This window comes from Scyliorhinus torazame, chromosome 5 (assembly GCF_047496885.1).
Source record: "Scyliorhinus torazame isolate Kashiwa2021f chromosome 5, sScyTor2.1, whole genome shotgun sequence".
Lineage (NCBI taxonomy): Eukaryota > Metazoa > Chordata > Chondrichthyes > Carcharhiniformes > Scyliorhinidae > Scyliorhinus > Scyliorhinus torazame.
Genome location: NC_092711.1, coordinates 265,138,294 through 265,156,181, shown reverse-complemented (window position 1 = coordinate 265,156,181; position 17,888 = coordinate 265,138,294). Strand labels below are relative to the sequence as shown.

General features: G+C 46.0%; 1 protein-coding gene across 4 annotated transcripts in view; it reads left to right on the top strand.

Annotated features, from left to right (window-relative positions):
• nlgn3a (neuroligin 3a) overlaps window positions 1–17,888 on the top strand; it is a 417,061-nt gene that overhangs the window by 343,103 nt on the left and 56,070 nt on the right. For all 4 annotated transcript variants that reach the window (XM_072505500.1, XM_072505501.1, XM_072505502.1 and 1 more), the window contains one exon: window positions 2,905–3,694. In XM_072505500.1, coding sequence (XP_072361601.1) covers window positions 2,905–3,694 — 790 coding nt within the window. The remainder of the gene's footprint in view (window positions 1–2,904; window positions 3,695–17,888) is intronic.

Here is a 17,888-nt window from a genome sequence, read left to right as displayed (position 1 = left end):
TCCGCACCTTTGGGGCGGCCCGACGCCGGAGTGGTTTCCGCCACTCCATTACGCCGGAACCCCCCGCCCCGCCGGGTAGGGGAGAATCCCGCCCATCATCCAAAAAGCTTATTTTACTTAGATAACTTAATGTGGCAGAAAAAGCAAAAAGCAATTAATTAGAATCAATAGGATCTCCACAGTGCAGAAGAGATTGTTCAGCCCATCGAGTCTCCAGCCATGCAGACACGGGGAGAATGTGCAAACTCCATACACAGGTCACCGAAGGCCGGAATCAAACCCGGATCCCTAGTGCTGTGAGGCAGCTGTGCTAACCACTAATTGGGAAGTAATTCAGAAGCTGAATGAGGTGACAGAAGACACAAGGCCAATAATTGGAAAGGGAGTTAGTAAGAGGTACACAATTAGTGAGGAGAGTGTTTGGCCTGAGTGAGATAGAGAACGGATGAGCATATTTGGAAATTTAGTTCAAAGTAGGAATTAGATTCCGAGGGGAAGAGAGGTGCTTTAGGTTACAAGAAGTTTGCTGATTGGGGAGTTGTGGAAGGGCGGAGGAGGTACTTTTTACTTCTCTTTTTCAGCATCCAGTATTTGATTTTCACTTTGGTGCAGCAGAAGAAACAGATAAACGAGGAACTGGTATTATTAGAAATTGTAAGTTTAATCAGTATTGTATGTACTGTTGTTTTATCAGTAATGTAAGGTTTACTGTCAGTGCCAAAACCTATTGGGAGGAGTAAGTTTTATTAATTTTAAATTAATTAGCAATTATTAAATAATTGGAGGTGGCAAGGCAGGTGATTTGCTACAATTTCAGGCTGTGGGAGCTTCTGGATTCCAGTGCAAGCCAGGTCAAACACATCTGCAGTAACTGTTTGCAGTGCAGGAACTTTGACTCCGAGCTATTGAGCTGGAGGCTGAACTGGAGACACTGGGGTACACCAAGAGGGAGGAAAGTTATCGGGAGACTTTATTTCAGAAGGCAGTCACACCCCTTAAGGTAGGGTCTTCCGATTTTGTCATTGGTGAGGAACAGCAGGGTGTGAAGGCAAGTGAGACAGATAAGGGGACCCAGAGGGGACAGGAGTGCAGGAGCCTCAGCCCTTGCAATTGTCCAACAAAGGTATGATGTTTTTTTCAGCTTGTTTGGATGAGACTGGAGACTGCAGATGGATGAGCGAACTGGCCATGGCACCATATTACAGGAATTCATTACAGCGGAGGGAGTTACAAGGAATGTAAATGTAGTGATGCCATTGATGTCAAGGGAAAGTGGCTTGACTCTCCCTTGCTAGAGACTCGTGTGGTACGAATGTTAATTGCCCCACATACCAGCCTAAGCCTGAATGTTGTCCAGATCTTGATAGATGCAAGCACTGATTGATCCATTATGAGGAGTTGGAAATAGATGAACTCTGAGCAATCATGAACGTGCAATCCTCCTTCTTTTTGACGGAAGGAAGATATTTGATAATGCTTGGGCCAAGGATACTGGGCTGCAAAATTCCTACTGTGATACCCTGAGCTGAGAGTGTTGGCCTCCAGCAATCACAACCACCTTCCTTTGGCTATGGCAGGCTATGTGGCTATGGATTATGGTGGAAAACAATTTTACTGTTGCAAATGTCCCAGAGCACCTCATGGATACCTAGTTTTGAGCTGACATTTCTGTTCTGAAAATGATATTGGCAGTGAAGGCAGTACTTCATTTCCACAAGGAAGGTCACCCCAACCAATATTGACATGGAAAAATGCATCTGCAACTGCTAAATTGGTGAAGATTAGTTCAAGTGTTTTTTTTCCCCCTCCTGTTGAATTTCTCACCACTTGCCACAAGTTCAGTTTGGCAGCAATATCCTTCAGGAATTTGTTAGCTCACAGTGTTAATGAGTCACGCTTTGAATGAGATATTCTCGCTACCCTCCACGCTTCTTCCAAGTTCTATTCAACATGCAGAAGTATTGATTTATTACCTGACTGAAGCTGATCGGTGGTAATCAGCTGGAGGTTGCCATGTGATAGTGGAGTCGGACACTTTAGGAACTTTCAAGCGGTTATTGGATAGGCACATGGAGCACACCAGAATGACAGGGAGTGGGATAGCTTGATCTTGGTTTCGGACAATGCTCGGCACATGTACTGTTCTATGTTCATTTTTGACCCAATCCCATGGCATTCAGAGTCAATGTTGGGTACATCCACCCCCACCTGACTGTTTACCGCCACCTCTGATGATCTTGTCCTGCCGGTGGGAAAGAGATGGAGAATTCTGGGATGTTTATTGAAATAGTGGCACAGGTTGCAGGATAGAGTGTTGGAATGAATGGAATGTTAAATAAGGATGAGGATTCTGAAGTCAGTGGTTTGGGATATGAAGGTTCGCAAAGGCAGAATGTTAACAAATTAAATATAGAATGGAATAGGCTGCAGGTGACAGGGTTCTGGTGAGTGGGAATTTATGTAAGTTGGTGTTTTACAAGTCCAGTGTTGAAGTTTCAGGAACAGTTGGATGAGTTGCAATGAAGGCACTCGGTGTTATTGAAGTGGAGGATAAGATATAAGATTTGAAGTTCAGCTCATGGTCAACAAGGCATGACATGTGCAATGTTGAGTTTAGCCTGAACAAGTTACTAGGAGTGACGTAGAATTGGGCAAGATTATGGAATTCCTGTCAAGAACTAAACTATGAGTTGAACTAAAGAAAGCTATCATTGGAAGGACATTAAAAGTGTGCAGCATAAATGGTGCATTTCTGAAAAATGAGGAGGTAATGAAGAAATAGAGGGAGAAGGTGAGCAAGTGGAGTTGTTCACTGACAAAGCAATTAATTTGTGGGCCTAATAGGTTTTCCTGATTCCTAAAGTTCTTATTTTTTAACTCTGTATTCTCTGATTTTATCTTCAGGTCTTTTCCAAAGAGCGATTATTCAGAGTGGGTCAGCCTTATCGAGCTGGGCAGTGAATTACCAACCAGCAAAATACACAAGGTTACTCGCGGAGAAGGTGGGCTGCAACATGCTGGATACTCTTGACATGGTGGACTGTCTGAGGCAGAAATCTTTCAGGGAACTAGTAGAACAGGACATCAAACCAGCACAGTATCATGTTGCATTTGGCCCAGTCATCGATGGGGATGTTATACCGGATGATCCTGAAATTCTGATGGAGCAGGGAGAGTTTCTAAATTATGACATCATGTTGGGAGTCAATCAAGGAGAAGGATTCAAATTTGTGGAATGGATAGTAGATCAGGACGATGGGATATCTGGAAGTGACTTTGATTTTACTGTTTCTAAGTTTGTGGATAATCTTTACGGCTACCCTGAGGGAAAGGACACACTCCGGGAAACAATCAAATTCATGTACACTGACTGGGCAGACCGTGACAATCCTGAGACACGACGGAAAACCTTGGTGGCTCTTTTTACTGATCATCAGTGGGTGGAGCCTGCAGTGGTGACAGCCGATCTGCATGCTCGTTATGGCTCTCCTACATATTTCTACGCCTTCTACCATCACTGTCAGAGTGACATGAAACCAGCCTGGTCTGATGCATCCCATGGTGATGAAGTACCTTATGTTTTTGGGATCCCTATGGTTGGACCGACTGATATATTCCCATGCAACTTTTCCAAAAATGATGTGATGCTTAGTGCTGTTGTCATGACATACTGGACAAATTTTGCCAAAACGGGGTAAGCTGCATATTTATTTATGTTCGTAGTTCTTGGTTCTCTGAGGGTGACATAAGGGTACCAACTGAAGAATATGGACATATGAATGGAGAAAATAGTGCTTTTGCACTTGGTGTAGCAGATCATTCTCAGAGCTCCCTCTTCTGGCTCAGTGAGAGAATGCATTACCAAGCAGTATGGAACCCTATAGACTAAAAGGCCCATGGTGTAGGAGTTCAACTTTGTTGCACCAAGTCTGTGGCTGTAAAGCAGGCAACGCAGTGACAGATTTTAGCAATGGGAAGGCCTGTGCCAGATTTATGCAAGTGCTCATGCCGCTGTTGTTCAACGTGGCAGGACCTGTTTTAAGGCAGCAATAGATATTGCCTCAAATGATCGCAGCCCTCTTTTTAGTATTACATTGCCTCAAATGATCGCAGCCCTCATTTCAATATTTAAATTGAATTTGCTGGGCCTAATTCTTGAAATAATTTCCCATGCACACATTTGCAGACCCATTTGCCACATCTGTTAGAAATAGCCAAATATTGCGCGCTCTCAAGCTACGACTGCATTTCCGGACTCTACGACTGCTTAACCAGTAGCACATAAAGAAGCTACTAAAGTGCATGGAAATGGCTGGGAGGTAGCTATTTTTAAGTGCACGATAATGTGGATCCAATGGGAACAGAGGTGCCTCCCTCTCAACCAACTCCCTTCTGCTTCCTGGACTTATCCATAAGTCCCAGCCAACATTGGAGCCTGCTCAAATTGGTTCCACACCTCCTGGCAGCAGTCTAGTACTTCATTCAACTGGCCATTTTCATGTGTAAGCCAGATGGTGTCAGCAGGTAAATTGACTGTGGGACGAATATCAAAGCCGGTCCATCTGCTGACAGCCACTGAAGCACGTTTTCTGGCAAAGTCTTTACATAGTTATAGGAGTGAGTCTATCTTGTGATGTTGTTCTCCTTATCTTTGTGGCATGATATCAATTTTAGCACCTGTAATGTTCGCCCTTTGGAGGTCAACTCATGTTTGAACAGTAGCTGGTAGGTACACAGTTCTACAATGGGCATTTACCAACTAAGCTTTGATTGACAGTGGAGATGGCGAGGTTGGCAGCAAACAACTTGGACTGCAGCATTACCAAATTGCTTTCAAACTAACCCCTCCAGCTCCAACTGCGTTAAACCTTGATCTATCGAAAGCCAAGCACTAATAAATGCTTCCAGAACACAAGGGACCGTCAGGGCTACGGGCATGTGGGGAGGAGAAGCAAGGTTTTATATCCATGCTTGAGCAAAAATAGGCACTACTAATGACAAAGCGTGACCTTTGGTAACAGGGTGGGTAGGACCTGTGCCAAACATCCAGATAAATGCATCACTCATATCCAGATGTGACTGCTGGAAAGAGCACAAAACCCAATTGAACAATAGCTACTGCAGAAAATGTGGATAATTCAAAGCCATGTTGACAATACAGAAACAAGAATCTCAAAGAAAACACTATCCTGGAATTTACAGCACCAAACAGTCATGCCTATAAGTATGAATAAGAATTATTATTGACAATTACTTTTAGGTTGCATTGTAAATGTTACTTGTCAATTTTACCTGGGGAAAAAAATATCAGGATAGTGGCTCAAGTCTGCGTCACAGTGTTTTTCAGTTGAGCTTTTTACCTTCCTTTATTCATTACTTTACTCTTTGGGCGTTCCTGACTCATTGTTTTCATATGGGTTTTAACTTTTATAAAGATTGCTAAAGAGTTTGAAGTTATTTATAGTGTGCATTTCAATTCTTTGCTTATTTGACACAGAAGGGATTTTGAATTAATGAAGGTATTGCTGTTAAATTACACTTGTCTGACAGAATTAATTCTGTACAACCCATAAGCTATCTGGCAATGTGGTTTAAATCCAGTAGCTGGAATTAAATGAAGTGTCTAACCAAAGTATGTTTCCTACATAGCAAATCAAATAGAAGATATGGGGACTGGTGTCCAACACACACGCACACACAAGATTTTACTGTTCAAGCTTTCATGTCGTGCCATTGTATAACTAAATATTAGAGAATAAAGGTATGCAGTTGATAACAGGACATTGAGGTCCACTTACATCAAGAGAGTAAGATATGTGATTTTAAGGTGTAATAGACATGCTGACTCCGAGTCCCCGCCCTGACCATGGAAATCAACCATGTAACAATATTGATCCATATAAAGTGTTTGTTATTGGATTAAGCTTTTTGATCAGGAGACAAAATGAACACTGAGCCAGTTGAGAGGAACACCGACCAATTGATAGAATGCAAAGACACACACAAACATAGATTCACACAGTGCCAGCTTTTTACAGAATGAGGAAGGCTCGCTGACCTTTAAAAATAGTGGCCATTTGAGGGTGCATGAATGTCCGGGGGGGGGGGGGGGGGTGGGGGTGAGGTCCGGCTTTCCCTCCCAGGGCATCTATCATGTGGGTGCCTTGAACGTTCTTCTTCCTCGGGGCTGGGGTTCTTCATTGGCTAGGGCCAATTTGTATGTCCTTTTTTTGAGTGGAGAGGTGGAGTGCCTTGTCCTGATTAGGACAGGGTTGGTGTAACTTGGGTGGGGTGTAAGGGTTGTGACAGCGTGGAAGTTCCTGGGGTTAGGTTCTCCTGAATGTCCTTTTGTGATGGTGCTGGGCTAGGCCAGGCCCGGCGCTGTAGTTGGTATCCTGTCGACCCAAGGAATAGGGATGCTCTCTTTCAGGTTTCCCATAGGGGGAGCTGGCACTAGGTGGCCAATGATTTTGGGATGGACCGAGCATTGTGCCCAAGAGTTCTCTATTTTTTATTTTTTCCCCCAGGGTAAGAGTGAAGTCCCCCAGTGGTTTTGATGGCAGGCTGTCGTCCACTTTGGAATGCCTCCGGCAGTAACTCGGGTAGTCCTATTATCCGAGTGATTAGTTCTTGCTGTTTATCCTTTTATCTTCCCTTGACAGACCTCAAGATGTGGCTTCTGCTGTGTCCCTCACTTTGTACTTGGTTTTCTCCCTGAGTTAAGTCTGGTGATGCTACAATGGCGGGTCTCGATGCTCTGGATTATTAAGAGGGCCTATTTGATAATTTGTCTTGTGGTAGCTCTACCCTTTTTTTCCTGGCTGTTGGGATCAGTTCCCTGGTGCTGGGGGAAGTGGGTTGGCCCTACCTCCCATAGTGCCCCTCTTTGGGGAGTGCCTTAACCACTCCCTTTTCTCTGTTATGGGGTTCCACCCTTCCGACTATGATCTGATGATATCCTTCTTACCCTCGGGCCTCATGGCTGTCCTGGTATACCCAAGGGGATGTGGCGTTGCTTGATGTCCTGTATCTCCTTAGGACCTGGGACTCGGTGGATGGGGTTTGGTGGCTCAGGTCTTTGCTCCTTACTCTTTGCTCTTTTCCTAATTTTCTATGGGTGAGCCTGGGTTTGAGGTCTGATGTTTCCTTGGGCCTGTGGTATCCGGTCCTTTCCTTGTGGTACTGTAGTTATGTGATGATTGTCTGCATTGTTCTGGGCCTGGAAGGGAGTTGGATTGAGTTGTGAGTATCAGTGGAATTTCTCCTTAGCCCTGGGACTCTCGGGTTTTTAATTCCACTGTTATTTTTCTTACTATGGGTATGCTGTAACTCTGTTGTTGACTGTATCCTGTTTCAGTGCAGATGTATCTTGTATCTATGGAGGATGTTGTCCAGTCTATTTGTTCCTATGCTTGTAATGACTTCTTTTATGTGCTGTCCCTGTTTTGCATTGATACCTGTGGCTTCTTTCTCTATTTCTTTTGTTTTAATGCGATACTTGTAAAAACTTGAAAACGTCAATAAAAATACATTTTAGCAGAACGGTGGCACAGTGGTTAGTACTGCTGTCTCGCGGCGTCGAGGACCTGGATTCGATCCTGGCCCCAGGTCACTTTCCGTGTGGAGTTTGCACATTCTCCCCGTGTCAGCGTGGGTCTCACCCCCACAACCTAAACAAGTGCAGGGTAGGTAGATTGGCCCTTAATTGGAAAAATGTTTTAACACATTTTTTAAAAATTGTGTGCAGGACCCAGATGCAGAGGTCCAGTACCATTTTTTAAAAATCCCATTTTTGCCATTAAGAGAAAGGTGACAGGCATGATCACACAGGAAGGAAACCCAAACTCAGCACAGCTATTTGACTTTTGTGCTCAGTTGAAACAAATCCAATTTTGGCTGTTGCAAGGAAATTAACTCACAGTGTGGGAGTCAAAAATTTCTGGAGTTGATGTAAACACTCTTAAAGCATGGATAAGGTCTCTTTAACTTTCATGATCTGAGATTTTTAGATCTCTGCTCTTTAAATAGTAAATAAACATTGGCTGCAGCTTTCAGTGATTATTGCTGGTGTTACATCTGTTTGATCAGTTTGTGTCGAGTTTTTTGTTGATATTTCCTTTGTTATCAATGCTTAGTTGAGTTGCAAAAGCTACAATTATCTCAGCAGGAGCTTCTGAACTCACAGTTTGATTGACAGCTTCAAGAGCATATTAAACGATTAAGGGTATGAATAGACGTTTGTTTTTATTAGAGCCGAATCACTTCAGATTTTAAAGATTTGCTTGGGAGTGGATTCATGAATCGAAGTTTATTTCACTATCAAGTTTGAATAGCGAGAACAGTATTATATTTTTTGGCAGTTCATTTTCTTCAATTCCACAACACTCCTGAGGTCTGGCCATGTTGGATATGGGGTGAGTTGGCATGGGTTTTGAGGAGCCATCGGGGAAGGGAGCGGTTGGCTGGATGTGGGGATATGAGTTGGCAGTGAGCCGGGATGGGTGTATGAGAGGTCAATGGGTAAGGGTCATGATTTGGCATTGAGTTCAAAAGGGGTATTAGGGGGTGAATGGGGGCATGAGTTGGCTGTGAGTTACGAGGGGCAATGGGGTTGGGAGGGAATGTGAGGGGTAAGACCTACAATCTTAAAATCTTCTAAAACAGCTGGGACCAGGTCTCGGAGGCAAGCATTCTAATCAGACCCACTCCATATGCTCCTGGATCTGCTTCAGGAGTCAGCATGCTCAACTTCATCGCACATTATCTCCCCTTCCCTCGAATGAAAATCTCCATGATTCAGGTGTTTGTTTTGAAGGCAGGTCCAGCCTCGGTGGAGATGAGGCCATGATGAGATCAGCCATGATCACATTGAATGGTGGTGCAGGCTCAATAGGTTAAATTGCCTACTACTACTCCTAGTTCTTATGTTCTAAGAAAGAACTATTCTGTCAAATTACACCTTCCAACCCTGTGTCTGTAGCCCTGTAGGCAACTGCACCTCAAGCACAAATCTGGTGATCTTGATTAATAAGGGGATCAGGGGTTATGGGGAGAAGGCAGGAGAATGGGATGAGGAACATGTGAGCCATGATCGAATGGTGGAGCAAATTGGATGGGCTGAATGGTTCCTATATAGTAGAGTAGCCAGAATCCAGCTCATAATGTCAGAAATAGAACACAAGAGACAGAAATGGTCAAAAGAAATCACAGTGACGTCAAGAAGTAGACATACTAACATGATGACATAAGCACATAGAAAATTGGAACAAGACTAGCTCATTCAGCCCCTCAAGCATGCTTGGCCATTCAACTAGATCATGGATAATCTACCTCAATGCAATTTCCCTGCACTATCCCCATGTCCCTTGATGCCATTAATGTATAAAAATCTGTCGGCCTCTATCTTGAACATGCTCGTGACTGACCTTCCACAGCCCTTTGGGGTAAGAATTTCAAAGGTTCACCACCCTCTGAGTGAAGAAATTCCACCTCCTCTCAGACCTAAACATCCCGGGCGAGATTCTCCACTCCCGCGCCGGTTGGGAGAATCGCCTGGGCCGCCAAAATTTCCCGGACGCCGGTCCGACGCCCACCCACGATTCTCCCAAGCGGCGGAAACGGCCCCGTCGAGTTCCGCAGGCTGGAGAATCGCCGGAGACACCCAAAATGGCGACTCTCCGGCACCCCCGCTATTCTCAGGCCCGGATGGGCCAAGCGGCCAGGCCAAAACGGCGGGTTGCCCCCGGCGCCGTCCACACCTGGTCGCTGCCGTCGGGAACAGTGCGGGAACGCTGGGGGGGGGGGCGGCCTGCGGGGGGGAGGGGGGTCCTGCACCCGGGGGGTACCTCAAATGTGGCATGGCCCGCGATCGGTGCCCACCGATCGTCGGGCCGTCCTCTCTGAAGGAGGACCTCCTTCCTTCCGCGGCCCCGCAAGATCCGTCCGCCATCTTCTTGCGGGGCGGACTCAGAGAGGACGGCAACCATGCATGCGCGGGTTGGCGCCGGCCAACCCGTGCATGCGCGGGTGACGGCAGTTATGCGGCGCCGGCCGCGTCATCTATGCGGCACCGCCTTTACGTGGCGACAAGGCCTGGCGCATGTAGATGACGCGGCCCAGATCCTAGCCCGTTGTCGGGGCCTGAATCGGTCGGGATCGGGGCCGTTTCGTGCCGTCGTGAACCTTGACGCCGTTCACGACGGCGTGGGCACTTTGGCGCGGGAGTGGAGAATCCCGCCCCACACCTCTTACTCTGAGACCAGTTCCCCTGATTCTAGACTCAACAGGAGAAACATCCTTTCTGCATCTACCCTGTTGTACCCTTCAAGAAATGTGTATGATTCAGTGAGACTACCTCTCATTCTTCTAAAATGCAGAGATGCAGGCACCTTTAACTCTCCTCTTTTGACAATCCCACCATCCAAGGAATCAGTCTGGTGAACCTTTGCCACACTCCTCCGATGGCAAGTATATCCTTCATTAGATCGGGAGACCAAAACCATACAAAATATGGTAGGTGCAGTCTCACCAAGGCTCTGCAATTACAGCAACACCTCTTCTGCACTCAAATCCTCTTGCACTAATAACCAACATACTATTTGCCTTCCTAATTACTTGCTACACCTGCATGTTAGCATTTAGAGACTCATGATCAACAAAACCAGGTCCCTTTGATCATCAACAAGGAATACATAGACATGGACAGATAGAGCAATGCAGACACACAGAAAATAAATATATGCAGCAAAATAGGTATGCTCACTAAAACCCAGCAAAGATGATTCATGCATTTGGTCACTGAGCAATGAACAACAGCTGAGAAATATGAATAGAATCATATTGCAAATGAAAAGGATTAATGAGGGGATTCAATATATGTTTTCTCCTTTCCTGTCTTGTTAGGACCTGGTTCAGTGGATTCCAGCTGCACTCTGTTGGGGCCAATTTTTATGTATACGCACAGCCAGTGTCAGCAGCCGATTCTCCATTGAAGACATCCAACCAAGCCCAATGCTATCCAAACATGTACTTTCCAGCAGGAGTTCACTAAACATTAATAAGAAGTAGGATCCCATTGTTCAAGGGCACCGAGATCAATTGTTTGTCACACGTGGTAGGAAATTAGAATGTTTAAATAATGAAGAGAATGGATGACCTGTAATATTAAAAGAGTGCCTGTGAAAACCAAGAAGAGGTAGGCTGCCTGAGATCACCATTCCAAGGGCGTTCTTTAGGTTTTTTTTAATTTATGGGATGTGGGTGTTGCTGGTTAGGCCAGCATTTATTGCCGATCCACAATTGCCCTTCAGAAGGTGGTGATGAGTTGCCTTCTTGAACCATTGCAGTCTTTGAGGTGTAGGTACACCCACTGTGCTGTTATGCGGGGCTGGAAGGTGAAGACCAAACATGGGATCACCATCCTGGTGGGGGGGGGGACTGGAGTCAACCCCTCACCCACAACCAAGCCCACCCAACCCCTGGGACCCTTAGGGAACACCTCTGCCGCCTGGCAGCACGGGGCAGGTAGCGAGCTACGGCCAGCAGCAGGAGAGCAGAGAATGGGAATGGGTCTGTTGCCCGGTGCCCATCCTGATTTTCTGCTGATGCTCCATTCTCTGCCCGATTGGGATTCCTAATTTCAGTGGCAGTGAATGGAGAATCCCGGCATTTGTTTACGCTTCCTTAAGTTCTTCTGAACAATACCTTGGTCTCTATTCACTTAACTCCAGACTTCTTGGATGCTTCCCTTCATTTAACTAGCTGGCCTTTAGATTTTCGGCATCTGTTTTCATAACCATTACTCTATGATATGGCTTCTCTTCTAGCAATGGTGAGAGAGATGTTCCTTCATTAGCCTTCTAAAACCAACTGCTTCAAGCAGAGCTGTGAGATCTGACTTTCCTCACTACCTATCTCTAACTGCAATCAAATTAGCAAAACTAAAACTTAAAAGCTTCTCTACCTCACAAGGCCCCAGTTGTTAAGCAATACCCAGAAGCTTACGCCTTTTATTTATTCTTCACTCCTTAGTTCTCTCTAAACACAGTAGAAACAAAGTTGGAACTGAACTGAACCTAACACATACAAATACTTTTCTCCAGCTCGAATCTAACTATACCTTTTACCCGTCCAGGCCCAGAAACATCGAATTAAACCCACTTAAAACTATACCTTAGTTCTAATGTTTACCAATACAAATATAAATCTCTTAAAACTACTTTTTGTTTTCCTTACAAAGGATACACATGCACTCTTTAAAGGGATTATCAACAACTTGCAGGTCAGTCATTGATTAATTTGTGATGGTTCTGTTTGAGCTTGTGGAAGTGCATGATGGTTGCAGAGTTGGTTAAAGTTGGTGAAGTCAACAGGAATTGATGCCACATGTGTAGAAGACCTTGGTTCTGACTTCATAGGTGGGATTCTCCGGTGCGGGGACCAAGTCCCCACGCCGGCGGGAATACCGGCGCGAACCGCCCCAGCGTCACAGGTGGTCCAAAGACATGCAGGTTAGGTAGATTGGCCATGGTAAATTGCCCTTAGTGACCAAAAAGATTAGGAGGGTTTTTTGGGTTACGGGGATAGGGTGGAAGTGAGGGCCTAAGTGGGTCAGTGCAGACTTGATGGGCCGAATGGCCCCCTTCTGCACTGTATGTTCTATGTGGACGCCGGAGGGGTTGGAGCCGCGGCAGCCGGCGCCGAAGGGACTGCGCGAGTTAGCGCATGCGCCGAAGGGCCAGCGTGATCTCGCGCAGGCGCAGAACCACTGCCGTGGTTCTGTGCATCCGCAGACCAGCTGGTATATTCTGGCGCATGCGCAGGGGGTTGTCTTCTCCGCGCCGGCCATGGTGGAGCCTTACAGGGGCCGGCGCGGAAGGAAGGAGTGCCCCCATGGCACAGGCCCGCACGCAGATCGGTGGGCCCCGATCGCAGGCCAGACCACCATGGGGGCTCCCCCCCGGTGTTGGATCCCCCCGTGGACCGCACCAGCCGACTTACCTGCCAGGTCCCACCGTATGGGAGCATGTCTAATCCACGCCGGCGGGACTGGCCAGAAACGGATGGCCACTCGGCCCATTGGGGCCCAGAGAATTGCCGGGGGGGCCGCTGCCAACGGCCCCCGATTGGCATGGCAAGATCCCCGCCCCCGCCCGAAAACCGCGCCGGAGAATATGGCAGCCGGCGGCTGTGCGGGATTCGCGCCGCCCCCCCCAGGGATTGTCCGACCCGGCGGGGGGTCGGAGAATCCTGCCCCAGATCACTTGCTCCCAATCATTGGTGCTGTAAGTTACCATCCACCTTGACCGCAGCATGAGGGGAGATACAGCAACATCAGCAAAGAGGACAAGCTGTTCACAGAGAGGAGGGGGAAAAGTGTTCTTGGCAAAAGGCCTTACCCACCTAGAGTCTTCCAAGATTATTTATTTTACCTTCAGCTAAACCAGGTGCAGTGCACATGTCTTCTGGCGAATACCTGCTATCATGGCAGCAGTCATGATGTTTTCATTCTGTGACAGTCCAGTGTTCCCTCAGTATTTGAACCAGAAGATAATGGTTAGGCAACGAGGCTTATTCGCTTTAGACCTGGATCATGCCTATCACACGTTGTTTGCATGTGTAAAATAAGAGCCGTTATGGCAAATGAAACATTATGGAAAAAAATCATTGGAGGGCTGAAACAATGATTCTGCTGTCTGGACCTCTGGATGAGGCCTCCAGTGCTCACTGAAGCATCTGTTCTGATTATGGTGGTCAACTTATCATCCACAATATCATGAGGGGATCGCGCTTCTCACCAGGAATGTAGTGACCAGCTCAGGAACAGGAGAAGGTAGAAGTGAAGGAGTGGGAAGAGAAGGATGGGAGGAGGATACCAGCACATCCCCTTCCCAGCCAGTTGTGACATGATTGTTTCTTTTAACAATAGTTCCACTGAGCACAATCATAATTCCCTACAGTACAACGGTCACAAAGCTTAACATCCTTCTGTCACTGACTATCACAGCATTCTCTTGGTCACAATGCTGAAATAAAAGCCACTACGAAACAGCAATTCGAAAGCAACTTTATCCAATGTACAAGCATCAACTAATCACCCATGTCCATAACCCTTTTGCCTATCTTGTCTTGGCAGTACAAATAGGCACAAAGGCCAATGGAGCTGTGCAATAAAAGTAGGATCAAAAAAATAGTCACTGAACAGTCTTAATCTTTCAAGGTAGTGTTGTAATTTTTCCGATCATACTAGATTTTCCAGATGAATTGACCTCTTGGTGGAAGTCTGGGTTTGGTAGTGATGCCAACGTTCCCCTGAGTGGACACATGGCTGCAACTGTCAAAGGTGAGGATTTCAATTCTGGATGGCTCTGACATTATGGCATTATGATGAGGAGGGCAACATGAATTACATCATTGAATGCCATCATCTAGAAGCAGGATTTCAAAATATTTGGCTTCAGGTCTGTGCTAGACAGTGGGTAGAAAGTCATCAGCTCATTGGACTTGGGGTTGTTCGTCATGAATGTATTTGGTATATGCATTCATCGAAGTGTTATGTTAGCAGGTATCTTGGATCTGTATCTTTGATCACTCCATCGTGGAAGAACTTCTTTTAAAGAACTGATTTCTCTTCTGCTACTTGAAACGACAATCCCTTGGCTCCAAATGGAACAATTCATTTTCCAGGAATGGATTTTGTGCCTTGCTTAAAGAAAACATGAAGAATGTTCATTGACGGTCACCTAAGGTTCCGCAGTTACCAAATCAATGATGGAATTATGGATCCAGATCCAAATGTGCCTGCTTATAGTAGAAATTACTATGTGCTAAGTTATCTTTTTCTGGCAAAGGTGCTCTTTAGGGATTTAGGCCTTGGCTTTTGAAATATGAATGCATTCCATAGAAATTGCACAGTGTTAAGCTTGCAAGCATCGGGACTGTGAGTAGATCTCTAGATGGCCCAGAAGAACTTTCCTATTGTTCATTGCTCCTATGTATAACTGAAATGTGATGTGTTGGAGATGGCATACATCCTCCGTTAGCAACAGTCTCTATTTTATTTTGTGAAATTCATCTATTATGTGCATCAGCAAGGGTTGCAGAAGGCACACCAATCATGTAAAAGTGGCAGCTTGCAGCAGGCATTATTTTCCAATTTCAGTTGTTCAATATTGGTGGGAAACTTCAGACCACTGGCCAGTCACATCTTTCATTTTTAGGTAGCTGTAAAGACATGGAGGTAAAGAATTTAAAGCAGTACTTGAAACCTCTTGAAAACAATTAAGAGCTACTGAAACATTGTTGATACAGTGCATCATTATGGTATGAGGATCACTCGAGAAATGAAGTGGAACCACCGATTTGGAGTCATCTGTCAGATCATGCGATTTCACAAAAATAATTCACAATTATTTTTCAATTTTGTTCATTCTTTCATGGGATATGAACATCGCTGGCAAGGTCAGCATTTGTTGCACATCCTCCGTTGCGCTTGAGAGGTGGGTTGTGTGAGCCGCTTTCTTGAACCACTGCAGTCCATCTGCTACACTACACCCACAGTGCTGTTAGGAAAGGAGTTCCAGGTTTTTCTGTCAGTGACAGTGAAGGAAGAGCAATGTAGTTCCAAGTCAGGATGGTGTGTGGCTTTGAGCGGAACTTGCAGGTGGCAGCGTTCCCGTGGTAATGCTGTGCTTATCTAGGTGGCAACAGTTGCAGGTCTGGAAAGTGCTGTCAGAGAATATTTGGTGAGTTGCTGCAGCAGTGTATGTCCTATCCATAGAATCCCTACAGTGCAGACGGAGGCCATTCGACCCATCGGGTCTGCACCAACCCTCCAAAAGAGCACACTACCTAGGCCCACTCCCCCGTCCTATCCCTATAACTGCACATAAGCTACACATCCCTTGAACACTGAGGGACAATTTAGCATGGCCAGTCCACCTAACCTGCACATTTTGAACTGTGGGAGGAAACTGGAGCACCCAAAAGAAACCCACACAGACGCGGGGAGAACGTGCAAGCCCCACGCAGTCGCCCAAGGCCAGAATCGAACCCTGGTGCTGTGAGGCAGCAGTGCTGACCACTGTGGCACAGTGCCACCTATATATAGGTCCACATAGCTGCCTCTATGCATTGGTGAATGGAGTGGCGTTCAAGAGAGTTGCTTTTTCCTGGATGTGTCGAGTGTTGTTGGAGGTGCCAAAGTCGAACCGAATCATCCAACCAAAGAATAATACAGAACAGGAACAGGCCCATCGGCCCTCCAAGCCTGTACCGGTCATGATACCATCTTTTCCAAAATCCTCAGCACTTCCTTGTGCCGTATCCCTCTATACCCATTCTATCTATGTATTTGTAAAGATGCCTTTTGAATGCCGTTAATGTATTTGCTTCCACAACCCCCCTGGCAATGCGTTTCTGACAACCAAAGTGAAATGTTGTCCATCGCACTCTTGCCTTCTCCCTTTCAGATAGTGGACTGGCTTTGGGGAGTCAGGAGGTGAGCGACTTTCCGCAGAATTCCCAGCATCTGACCTACTCTTGTAGCCACAGTATTTACATAGCTCATCCAGTTATGTTTATAGTCAATGATAACCCCAAGGATGTTAACAACCTTAATAACCATCTTACTTTGTGCTAGGTATGATTCGAACCAATGGAGATTTTTCTTCTTCATTTCTGTTAACTTAAGTTTTGCTGGTGTTCCTTGGTGCTACACTCAGTCAAATGGTGCCTTGAAGTTAAGGGCATTCACTCTTACCCCACCTCTTTAATTCAGCTCTTTTGTCCATGTTTGGACCAAGGCTCTAACAAGGCATAGAAGCAGAATTAGGCCACTCAGCCCATCAAGTCTGCTCCACCATTCAATCATGGCTGATATTTTCTCATCCCCATTCTCCTACCTTCTCCCCATAACCCCTGATACCCTCATTAACCGAGAACCTATCTATATCTGTCTTAAAGACACTCTGTGATTTGGCCTCCACAGCCTTCTGCGGCAAAGAGTTCCACAGATTCACCACCCTCTGGCTGCGGAAATTCTTTCTCATCTCTGTTTTAAAGAATCGTCCCTTTAGTCTCAGATTGTGCTCTCTGGTTCCAGTTTTTCCTACAAGTGGAAACATCCTCTCCGCGTCCACTCTACCCAGGCCTCGCAGTATCCTGTAGGATCCCCCCTCATCCTTCTAAACTTCAACGAGTACAGACCCAGATTCCTCAACCATTCCTCATACGACAAACTCTTCATTCCAGGCGATCATTCTTGTGAACCTCCTCTGGATCCTACCCAAGGCCAGCACATCCTCCTTAGATATAGGGCCCAAAACGGCTCACAATACTCCAAATGGGGTCTGACCAGAGCTTTATACACCCTTAGAAGTACATCCCTGCTCTTGTATTCTAACCCTCTCAACATGAATGCTAACATTGCATTTGCCTTCCTAACTGCCAACTGAACCTGCACGTTAACCTTAAAAGAATCTTGAACAAGGATTCCCAAGTCCCTTTGTGCTTCTGATTTCCTAAGCATTTCCCCATTTAGAAAGTGGTCTATGCCTCTATTCCTCCTTCCAAAGTGCATAACCTCACACTTTTCCACATTGTATTCCATCTGCCACTTCTTTGCCCACTCCCCTAGTCTGTCCAAGTCCTTCTGCAGCTTCCCTGCTTCCTCAAACTACCTGTCCCTCTTCATATCTTTGTATCATCTGCAAACTTAGCAAGTGCCTTCACTTCCTCCTCCCAGATCATTAATGTATATTGAGAAAGGTTGTGGTCGCAGTACCGACTCCTGAGGCATACCACTAGTCAGCGGCTGCCATCCTGAAAAAGACCCCTTTATCCCCACTTTCTGCCTTCTGCCAGTCAGCCAACCCTCTTTCCATGCCAGT